The sequence below is a fragment of the Agelaius tricolor genome, unplaced genomic scaffold, assembly GCF_023055355.1.
Source record: "Agelaius tricolor isolate 1412-34295 unplaced genomic scaffold, bAgeTri1.0.p SCAF_5, whole genome shotgun sequence".
Taxonomy (NCBI): domain Eukaryota; kingdom Metazoa; phylum Chordata; class Aves; order Passeriformes; family Icteridae; genus Agelaius; species Agelaius tricolor.
Genome location: NW_027269265.1, coordinates 26,095,923 through 26,108,022, shown reverse-complemented (window position 1 = coordinate 26,108,022; position 12,100 = coordinate 26,095,923). Strand labels below are relative to the sequence as shown.

General features: G+C 36.0%; 1 protein-coding gene across 4 annotated transcripts in view; it reads left to right on the top strand.

The window, feature by feature from the left end:
* Window positions 1–12,100, top strand: part of NPAS3 (neuronal PAS domain protein 3) — a 593,897-nt gene that overhangs the window by 534,080 nt on the left and 47,717 nt on the right. For all 4 annotated transcript variants that reach the window (XM_071426922.1, XM_071426923.1, XM_071426926.1 and 1 more), the window contains one exon: window positions 5,215–5,333. In XM_071426922.1, coding sequence (XP_071283023.1) covers window positions 5,215–5,333 — 119 coding nt within the window. The remainder of the gene's footprint in view (window positions 1–5,214; window positions 5,334–12,100) is intronic.

The following is a 12,100-nucleotide window of genomic DNA, read 5'->3' as shown; positions in this document are numbered from 1 at the left end:
GTTTACAGCAAAAATATTATTCCTCCTTTTAGAAACAGTATTGCTTTGGAAGAGTGAATGAGCCTTTGCCACCCAAAATGTTAAATAAGTAGTTCATATAGTCCTTGATTTCGCAGGGTGCTGAGCACACTGGTGAGACCAAGAGAGCACCTATAGAATTTGCTATATAGTTGTTGACTCTGTGCTCTTTAGTTGGTCTCCAGGTGGGCTCCCAGTGTCCACAAATAGGCCAAAGTGGTTCATCCAAGTAGCCCAGGAATCTTCAGCAGTTTCCTGGAACAAATTTTAGCTTCCACTACATGCCCATGTTCAGTCTGTGATCAGCCTGAACCCACTTCACTTCAAAACATTCATTTGCACAATTGCTAAGTATAGTAACTTGCACTCATTGGAAATAAATTGTCTTAACTTGTAGCTTTTGTCTTTTATTTTTTGGGTGAGTAGTTGTGAAAATCTATCTTTTAGTTTATAAAATGATCAAATTTTATCTGTAAGATACTGAGAGAGAATGATCTTGGCAAATAGTGATTTTTTGAGAGTCACTTTTCTGATTAAAGGCAGTTAAGTAATCAAGGTTAAATTTTCTTAGTCTTTTAATGCCTGGTTACAGACAATAAACTGCACAGAAGAAAGAGAAACATTTAAAAGCTGCATCTAGTCCAACTGAAAAGGATAGATTTATAGTACCTATATATTCATCTGAACATAATTATTCCCTATGCAAAGGTTTATAAGCCTTTAAGAAAATATGAGAAGAGGTTTGCAAGTGTAGAAGATAACAGGAAAAGAGCTCCCTTTTTCTGACTGTTTTCTATGTTCGCTTTTTTTGTTTCTCTTTTAAGAGCTGGCTGTATAGTTGGTGTTTGAGAATGTGCTTTTAAAAATGTATGGACATATGTTTTCAAGGAAGTGAAATGAAAGCCAGGTGAAACCTTCCTAAAATGTTACAAAATTCAGAAAATCCTTTATGTTAAACCATAAGGTATTTTTTTCCACCAATCTCAAATTCCTTGTTGGTTTTTGGTTTTCCCTCTATAACTTCCTTTCTTCCTAAGAATGAGAAGCCTATCTTTTCTCTGTTTGGCATGCAAAAATGCATTTTTCTCCTCTCAATTATTTTTAATGCTTGTCAAGAAAAAAGCTCAGAAGTTGGTAAACATTATTCAGCCTACTGTAGCAGCTTTTTGTTATTTAAGACATAAATCAAATGTGGAACTTCTTTTTTCCTGGGGGACAAATTGTTTATCTAAATTTGAATGTGCTTGTGAATCACTCATAGGGAGAGTACTTGTGCTATTGCTGTGGATGAGCCATTATTTGCATTCGTTTACATTGTTTTGCTTTATAGCATTAAAGTAGTCAGACTGCACACAGGTGTACAGTACCTCTGCAGAGCCCTGCAGGATGAGAATCATGGGCCTCAGTCCTCCAGACAGCTATGGCCATGTTTATGCACCATCAGAAGAATCAGAAGAACTCTTCCAGCACGTGAAGTTAAATGATGCATGACTGCTTTGTGAGGACTGGGGCCAAGATCATTCCCAAAGCAAAGCCCATTGAGGGATCAGAGATACAGGGTTTGTCCACAGAAAGGTTTAGAATCACAGAAGTTCACAGAATATTCTGAATTGGAAGGGACCTACAAGGATCATCAGGTCCAACTCCTCAGTGAATGGCCCATACACAGATCAAGCCCACAACCTTGGCATTACCAGCACCATGCTCTGACCAACAGAGCCAATCTCAGTAAGATGATAACAAAACAGTTTTGTGAATTGGCTGCTCTTTCATAATATCTTCCCATTTGCCTCTGTGGCCTCTTACTTGAGCTTTTTAACATTTGTGACACTTCCATATGGGTACAGTAGATTGCAGCTTCGTTCCCTTTGAAATGGAAAATTCATTCCTTGTGTCTAGAAATCTCATCCTGCATTATCAGCTTTGGGAGCGGAAAGAGAAGACGTTTATTCCTTTAGTAGTATCTGCTGAAGATGTTTAAGGGCACACAAAGGCAAGTGCTTTCCCAACAGAGTACACAATTACCTGCTTTGCAAAGACAACCCAGACTTATTTCTTACACTTCTAAGTCTGACAGTGTAAAATACTTTAATTCACATGCAGTAAGCATTGACTTTTATCACATAATTAGCATTCTAAACTCACAGTTTCAGAAGTTTATAACTCAACAGTAGGTTTAAACTCAGTAAATTCAAGCCAGAAGCCTTATTTTTCAGTGTAAAAAGACACCTTTTGTTTCTACAGTATCAAGCTAAGTGGACCTTGTTTATTTCAGGCTTTTTAAAGGTTTAGATTTATTTTTTTAATCAAAAATTAATTGCTAGAGTTTCATTCTGATATTCTTCAGATTGCAAGACTGCTTTGACATAATTGAAAAAAAAATTGAAAAGGTTCAGTGATAGGCGTTTAAAACCAACTCCTGAGAACTCATAATGGACCATATTCCAAATATTCCTGTCCAAATCTCACTGACATCGATGGAGCTGTTCTGTGTATGTCCTATTTTTAAAATCCTGCATGCATAGTCACCATCAGCATTGTTACAGTACCTACCGTGGGTAGGTGCAACTCTGAATGCAGATTTGCACTATCAGCCCTAATGGTTCTCTCTTGAGAGAAATTCAAAATGCTGTTCATAAGCTGTTCTGGACTTTTTGGTAACCAATCCCATTTCACACATACACTCTCAGATACTTCTTGTTAAAGAAAATCAAACACTTCAGAATATATATTTGTATGACACTGTTCCAGCCTGTTAGATAAAATATGTGCACTTTATAATATTCACTTAGAGATGTATAGGTTTGTACATAGTATAATAACAGCAAAATTATGTTAATCTTATGATATATGATTAAATGAGCCTAAAAATGTCAATGCCAAGTACACTTTATGGTATGTCAGTTATTATCCTTTCTTTCATTTAACTGTGTATGAAAGAGAAATTTTAATTTCCATTTTTTGGGAATGTTGCATATGTATTACAGCCTGATCTTTTTTTGAGCATAAGATATCATGTGTTTAATTCTGTATGTTTAGGTAATTACCATTAGAACACAGGAGGACATATTGTACTTATTGCCTGTACTAGAGTATAATGTGCTGGACTACAACAACTACGCTTGTTAAGCTGATTTTAGTATTTCTTCACACAGCAGGAAGCATCCATGCTGTGGCTTCTTAATGTACTCTTTAACTACTGTACTGTACTGTACAATAAAAATAATAATTAATTATGAACCTCACCTTACTAGTGCTGCTGCTATCTGGGTGATTTTGGCTGCTTTTTCAGGGTTTCACTGTCCCACACCCTGAAAAATATCTTTCCCTTCAGAGTTTTATTTCTTATGTGATATTGCTGAACAGAGCTGAATATTTTGAGGACAGGTTTGTTGCATGGATTGTGATGGCTTCACATTTGTTCAGGTCTCCAAGGACCCGCACCAATAAATGTGAAAGAGACAACAGCAGAATGGCATACTTTCCCATTTCCACCAGGATGAAAAAAATACTCTAAATTAAGTCTAACCTTAAATGTATAATCTGTCCTTGGGAGAAAAAAAAAAGGATATAGCATCTTCAAGCTCTTGGCATCCCTTACGAGAAAAAATTGGTTCTAAGGGTCTCTGATCTTGTGTTTTAGTAAAATAGAACTGCACGGCTGACTGACAGTTCTGATCTAAAGCATTTACGTTTAAGTTTTGATCTCTCTGCTTTTGATTAAAACTAATGAGCTCATTTAATTCAAAATGGGAATCTCTGATAAGAGAAATAAGGTTGATGTGATTGGATTAGAGGGGCAAATTAAACTCTTAGAGCAGAAGTTTGTGCTTATACAGTGTATTAAAAAGCTGTTGGCGTATTATGGTGTGTTAGATGATGAGAAAAATTTCATAGTAATTCATATTTAATCAGAAGAAATGAAAGTACTAAATATAACATGGCTCTGCTTTTCCCTCGAGTGATAAAGAGCTGTACATTTAAAATGACATCAAATTCATGCTCTCTAAAACAAAAAAATCTTAAGAGACACACTGAAGAAAGGGGCACTGTTGTCAGTTATCACAACAGAGCTCAAATGTCACAAACACGAGACAAGTTGACCACATTAAATCAAGGACAATTCAATAAAATCCTTAGCTCACAAACAAATTGTTGCACTTCTGTTGACTGCATAACAAAGGCATTTTAAATACTTAAACACTTTCTACTAGTAGTTTGTGTGGTTCTCCTAAACAACAGAAGTACAATTTCAAAATATTTCTTTTGTTCCTTGTTAATTCCTCAATGAAATTGAAATTTCTTTTATATCAAATAATGCCTGTTTATTGTAAGCTGCTTGTAATTTGTAATTTTCCCATTAAGTATTTTGGGGATAAGTTGATTATCAGGGCTAAAAAAGAGGAATCGTAACGATTGTATAAAGAATACCTCAGTGCTGATGCTATTTTATCCTGATTTAGACTGAGTCTTAAGTAATTTAAGTGGTTGCAGTTAAGGGAGGGAGAAGTGCAGGTGAGAGCTATACTTAGTCGTGAGCAAGTAATATCCCTTCAGCTGGACTAGAAAGATGTTTCATTAATGACTAATTAATCACCAATAATTGATGATATGATGACAATAATAATAATATGTGTCATTTACTTGAGAATTCTTGCCTTCAGGTTGTTTAATGTTTTATTGATAATAAAGGCCCTAATTTAGCCTCAATAATATGGAAACCAAGGCACACAAATCCAGCACTGACTCAGGTATCACTGCAGTTGAGAAGTGACTAGGGAATAAAAATCTGCAGAATGTGCAGCCTGTTTCAGGAGAGAATTGCTACCTAAGTGAGACTTTGCCTTTTACAAAATACTGACAAACAGTTTTTAAAACAATGTCATACACTCTAGCAACATACCTTCCAACTCCAGTCATCACTAAATTGTGCAAGAAAGAGTTAATGAGACAAATCTCTGTTAAAAATTCTATGGGAAAAATAACTTGAAAATGAGACATACTGAGTATATGTATATTTTTGTAATTTCTTTTTTGCTAAATAAACATTTTCTAAATGAGGTAAATTGATTACAACACTCTTAGCATCCATCAGTCATTTATTTTTAGTGAGTTCAAGGATTGCACCTGAAAAATAGCTTAGAGGGGATGTATAAAATCTAAATTATGTGTATATGTATTTTTTCTATTCCCTAGTGGAAACTACAAACCCCAGTTTGCTAACCACTGACAACACTCTAGAGCGCTCTTTTTTCATCCGAATGAAATCTACACTGACCAAGCGAGGAGTGCACATCAAATCATCAGGATACAAGGTAAGGGTTGCACTGTAACATGAAATATTGACATCTTGAAATTATGCTCATTCATGTTCCAGGAGCACCTTAATAGACAGAGAGAGGAGCTATTTCACATTTGCATATGTCTCATTCCTTTTGTTAAAGAATCATTAATACATATTTTCAGCCTGAGGTTTGGCTTTTGTACTGCACTTCCATTAAATTGATCATTATGATGATAAATGTTGATGATAACAGCATGATAGCCTTCAAAAGAGCAACATTTCCAAAGTAAAGGTATCTTTTACCAAAGAAGGTGAGTCAGAGTAACATCATTTTTCCCACAGTGGAAAATTACTGCGCATTTTGTAAGACTGTTAGTAATTTTTGGTTTATGCTTTTCCCAGAGAGGCTGGATTTCTTCATGCAGGCAGCATGCTATTTCATTTTTCTGCCATTCCAGCTGTAGGAAACAATGAGCCACATTGAGTACTTTTCCACCATTTTTCTTTCATTGTCTGTCTGAGGGGCATCTGCTGCTGGGGATCATATTTGCTGGATTTCAGAGTCTTTTAAGATATGAAAGTCTCTTGTTTCTTATCAGCAGTAATCTCATTTTTCTTCAGTCGTATATCGCTCATAGCGCCTGTAGCTATCACTGGCTTTGCAGTATACTAAAACTAGAAGGAATAGCACATTTTTAACATTGTCAACTTGTGGAATGAAATATGTCATCCATTAAGTTTTATACAAGATAAAAGAGTGGTGCAAGAAAGTCTGAGAATGTGTGGGTATTTAAAGAAGTTGCTTGTGAAAGTTCATTTAAAAGCTTTCACAACCATTTTGTTTTGGTTTTAGAGGAAGATTTAGAGAAGCTTTAAAGTAAAGTTCCCCAACTCACTTTTCCCAAGAAATTCTCTAAGAATATAGCATTATGGTAGCTACCTGAGGAGTAAAAATCTAGCAGAAATATCTTCTTTGCAAGCAAGTGACTGTGAATCATGCTCTTGGATGGTTTCTGGGTGAAGATGATTAAAGTTGTTGCTAGTAGAAGTTTTAAGTCCAAAGCAATGGTTTCTAAGGCATCACAAGTTTTTGATCTGTGTCCTATTTAATTGTCAACAGCTGAAAGAACGCACTGAGTACTTGTTCATGCTTGCAAGTCTAGGAAGATACCAAGACCAGGAAGTGTATTGACAGTGAAGTGTCTTAGGAGGAAGAAGGAGAATTAATAAATGAATTAATTAATTAATTGGCACATCATGGAGCCATAGAATGGTTTGGTTGGAAGAGATCTTGTTTTTTCAGGTCATTGAAGTTAAACTAATTATCATTATTAAGTATGGTCCACCAGGCTTGGACAAAGTTAGATTGATAGAGAACTTACTTTGCTGGATATTTGTGATGCAATAATAATGGGTAAAACATAGGGAATTTGTCAGTGGATTTTGTAGTCTCACTTTTTTTTTTCCAAATGTAGCTAGGAACAAAAGTTAGATGTGTGAATGACTCTGTCATTCTCTCTCTTGGACTCCTGACTATCTAATTTTAGTCCAGCATCAGAATAGGACATATAAGCTGGCTTCACAAGGTGAGGTTTTTACTCATTGCAATACAATTTTTGAAATTCACAGTAGACCCTTGGCTCAAAAGACATGGTAATGTCTATCATGTAAATACAATTTTATTTCTCTTAGAATTTCTAATGCCTCATGGCAGCATTTAAAACCATAACTCAGATGTCACAAGTACAGCAAAATTAGTTTTGAAAGATCTGATATATTTTTTAGCCAGTTTTTCCTGAACACAATTAATGGATAAAAAGAAAAAGTATGAAAGCCAACAAAACTGCCTGTAAATAAAATATTGGGGGTTTTCCAAATTTTTTCACGAGGCAAGTCAGCTTGAGTAAAATCGCATAAACAGTGTGCAAGCCCTAGGCAGGTGTAAAAATAGACATGCAGTTCTTCTGCTGTTTGATGTTTTTAAGGATTTTGTAACTGACAGTATTTAGCTGTGTCCAGCAATATGAATTGCACTCTTACAGTTTTTCAAAAGCTTGGTTATTGGCACTCTGTGTTCCATAGAAAGACCATTATCCATGGCCACAGCAAGCCCCAGAAAAATAGTACATTTATTTTAGAAAATTTGGATCAAGTGAATATCCTTTTAACTGAGCTTTCAGAACTGCCATGTTTAAACATTCTTGTCAGCTGGTGTATCAGACAAGCATAATAAAACTCAACCGCTGTAGTAAAAGTCTCTTCTAGGAATCTTGGTAATTGATTTCTAAAAGTCCAGTACTAGAACAAACTCAAGGCCAAAATTAAGAAATATTCATGAGCTTTACGGATGTACGTCTATAAGAAATTATCAACAAGGAAGAATAGTTGCATAACATTAACAAAGAACGTGGGAAAAGCTGGCCAAGTTCTGCATGGGAGATCCCTGGAAGTCCTTCAGCACTTAGTCAGGAAATACTGTGCCAGCTGGGATCATGGGCAGCAGACTTCCTGCAGGAAATCCTGGTGGAGCAGGCCCACTAAAGAGCCAGTGTCTCATACCTTCAGAATACAACAGGGTACTGAATTTCCCATCTGTGAAGTGCAAGGGCTCTTTGCTAACACCTTCCCTTGAGCTCTTGTAAGGGGGGATTCAGGGGTAACCCCTCTGAATCAGCATGCAACCTTTCACTGGGAGCAGTGTGCGAGGAACGCTTTGTGGTATGAGTCAGATTTTAGCTCTCTCAAAGGTATTCAGCTCCCCATGGATTCAGACCTCCAGCAAGGACAAATTTTTTTCATCTTTGTGAAGTAGTTGTGTCTTGATCCAAACTCTTGCTGAGCTCAGAACCACATCATCATTTTGCCTTGCTTTGAGGACTGCTGGTGAATGTTTCCTGTCGACAGCAAATGATTGAGGTGGTCCACAAGGTGCTCAGTCAATTTTCAGAATGAGTGGTCCCTGCCTTAGGACAATCACATAAAAGTGAAAACAGTCCAAGAATAAAATTGATTAATCATTCAGGTTGATCTAGTCAGAACTAATTTTCTATCAAAAGAAATGTTATAACAAGAAGCAGACTGATAATTTAACACGTATGTATGCCTCAAAGAAACCCTGCTCTAGACAATTCTGACTTAAGATGAACCTGTTTATAGTCCCTTCCTGAACTGATATAACTAGTTCTGAATTACACGTAAAGATGGAGGTAATGGCCTTTTTCCATGAATTATATTACCTTAAAAGTGTAAGTGGAAAAGTGATTACATGATTAATCCTTCCTCTCTCTTTCCCTTTCATTGTTCCCTAGCACTCTCCTTGAATTAGAATTTCCCATTCTTAATGGTCTTAGGCTCAGAGGTCTGCAGGAAAAGAGTTTACATTCAGTACTAGAGAGTTATTAATTTTTCAGTTAATAAATTGAAAATCTTTTAAAACAGTGAAATAAAATTTAATCAACTGATAAAACATATGGAAAACAAATAAAAAGAAAAAACTTATAATTCCATTCACTGCAAAATTCAGAATGTATTACAATTGCAGCTGTTGTCTGAGATACATGCTGGAGAGACTTACTGTTTGTTCTCCATTGAAAATGGAACTCATCTTCCTTTTTTTTCAATATTTATTTTTTCATCATTGAAATATGGTTTTGTATTTAATTTTGATTTTATCTTCATTTTGGTTTTATTTTCATTTTCCTCCCTTTGAGGGTCACAGTTCTGTCCACTCAAAAGTTTTCCCAACTTCAATTTTTCTACTGTCTGACTTACTCAATCATATGTCAAAGCTAATTTTAATTCAAAATTATATTTTTCAGGTCCAGTGGTAAATTTTCTACTCCTACAGTATCCTATTATTGTTCTGTCATGTTTACTTGCCCATCAGATTACGCTAGAATTTTCTTTGTTCAAACTTTCATTAACTGATACTGTTCTCTTGAACAAAGCTTAACTAAGGGTTCAAGAAGTAGTCAAAGCATCAAGCAGCATCCGAGTCAGTAGTTGCCAGCTGTTTCCAGCTCATCAGCTCATCAGCAGTGCTAGTATAGATCCATGCATACTCCTCTACTGTTTTATGGATCAGCACTCTTGTTATGAGCTATTACAGAAGTGGATAAGCAAACACAAGGAGATGGCCTTGTTCTTTTGCTGCCACTGTGGCAATCTCTGAATGGGGTATAACCAACCTCTGTTGCCTCTCCATCTCCCTCAAAGCTGGCAAGTAAATATCTTGAAGACCCATCAGCAGAATTAAGGATATCCTAGAAAACCTTCAGGCTGTCCCTTCCAGTGGACAGACTGTGTAAAAATAAGTAAATTGCTATATTTAAAAAAATTGGTTTGGTAAGTTTCATTTAGACATTTGTATGGTTTGTTGCACATCTAATTTCTGCAGTTCAGAAATGGAGGATGCAAGTTTGGTTAGCTATACCTCATATATCAGTTGCATGAGGTGTATCAAAATACTTTAAATAATACTCAAAACTCCAGAAAAGTGTTTTCACAAATTAGTCTTGTAGCCCTTATGAATTCTTTTTTTCTTTTTTTTTGACAATGGTGTCTTTCTGCAAATTCATTTAAAATTAAACATTCTCTGAGACTGTACTCTCAGATTTGGTATTTCAAATCATAAAGTTAGAATTCTCTGAATGATAATTTTGAAGATGGAAATCTAAATTTTTTGTTGAAATTTTATGCCTGTCATGGTTCTACTGTGAGTCTTTTTCATGCTATTCCTTCCTTTATTCACTTTTTTATTTTAGAAGAACTTGAGGAGTTGGGCAAGATTTGCAGACCGTAGTTGAGCACTTGAAGTGCAGGTTTTGGCAGGATTTGGATTCATTAATCCAAGAGGGCAAGAGAGTAAAAAAATGTGTGAAAAAGACAAAATTACATTGGGCTCATCTTGTGATACTGTCCTCTTGGCTGAATCCAAAATTGAAAATATTGTTTCTCATCCAAGTGAAAGATTCACCTGGAATTCAGAAACAAGATGCCCCTACTCCAAAATCACTTTAAGGATCCAATATATCATTGCAGGAAAGCACCTTCCACTTCATGGGGGCAGGAGGAGAGGATGGAGGAGGAAAGCGAAGGCAGGGAATAGTCTCATGATTGGTACATTTTTCAGGCCTGTGTTAGAGACAGATTTCATTCCGTCTTCCCAGTGAGGGAATTCACTTATCCCACTTTACAGCTTCACCTAAATTTTTTGCCTCCTTTTCTAATATTCTTCCCCCTTGAAATCTTTTCTATCAAGTATTTTACTCTGTCCCAGAAAGATATCCTGACCTTTCTCTGCAGGAAGAAAGAAAACTGCAGAATTTAGTACTTTATCACATGGCTACTGCCACACCTCTTTAATTGAGTGAAGAAGGAATAAGAAACCAACATCAGGAAGCATTATGTGAAGAGTTTTCTAAATGTCAGCACATGCATTCCCCAGACTTTTCAGCACTGGGAAGACTTAAAGGTAATTTGTCAGTGAGAAAGAACTGATCGAGAATTCACCCATGTAAATCGATGACCTTTTTGTCAAAAGGAAGTCTCTTAGCTAGTAAAGATGCAGCATGACTTGAAAAAGAACAAAATACTAATGGGCCAACCTGAATCTTATGAAGTATCTACTCATCGATATAAAGATACGGTTCAAAAAATAATGGCCTGCAACCAGATTAAGAAGACTGGGTTTCATTTGGGGGCCTTGCTATGGAACTGTGAGGTTCTATTAGGAGAGCCATCTGCAAAAGCTTGGTTCACCCTCGGCATCTAAATACATTAACCAACTTTTTTTAATGTGTTCAGTGGATATGAATTCCATCATCTCAAAAAGAAAAAATGAGGGCTGAGCATCTTTTTAATGGGATTTATAGCACTGTTCTACCATCTGGAAAAATTAATATATGTTAGGCATTCATTATTGCAGTAGCACTATTGAAATTAACCAGTTAGCGTTATATAAAGGCCTTTTTAATAGCAATCTTCTGTACAAGAAAGATTCAAGCTTTGATCCTGCCTCACAATGACTGCAGCTGTTGTATTCCTGACACCTGTTATCAGGATGTGTTTCTCCTCAAATATTACCTTATGTCATATTTGAGGAGAAACACATATTTCCAAATATTACCTTATGTAATATTACCTCCTCAAATATTACCTTAAATGTTTAGATGGCCTCAGAGTTGTGGTTTGCTCCAAACTGAGTAAAAGGGAAATAAATTCTGTGTTCTGGAAGGAAAGAAAATATAAAATTGAGTAAGCACAGATTGTTTCCTGGGAGATTTTTTATTTTCATGAATTCTATTATCAAAGTATATGGGATATAAAAAGATAATATTATCACCAAATTAGCAGTAATTGCCTTTGATTCTGGTTTTTAGGCAACATAATTCTGAAGCCTCCTTTTTTAAAAGTCAGTGTGTGTCCAATATAACTGTGAGAGAAAACTGTGAGAACAAGATTTATTCTGATACAGAATAAAATATTAAAAATGGACAAGGAGCAGTTTCAAACCAAATCTAGTATTCTTTCAAGAACCAAGTGTTACTGAGTCATAGAGACAGAAAATGTTTGACACACTTTCATAAGCAGCACTAATTATTTAGACATGTGAACTCATACTGCAGTATGAGACCCATTGTGGTGTTAATAGCAAAACACAGTGAGTAGGATGAGAGCAATGGGATCTCAGCAGAGAGGGAACCAGAAAATACCTCTTACTGCACATTGGGGGAATGGTATTGTGCTCCCAGGTAGGAATGGCTACTGAAAAAAGAGGTGTTCAGCCCACAGGGTTTT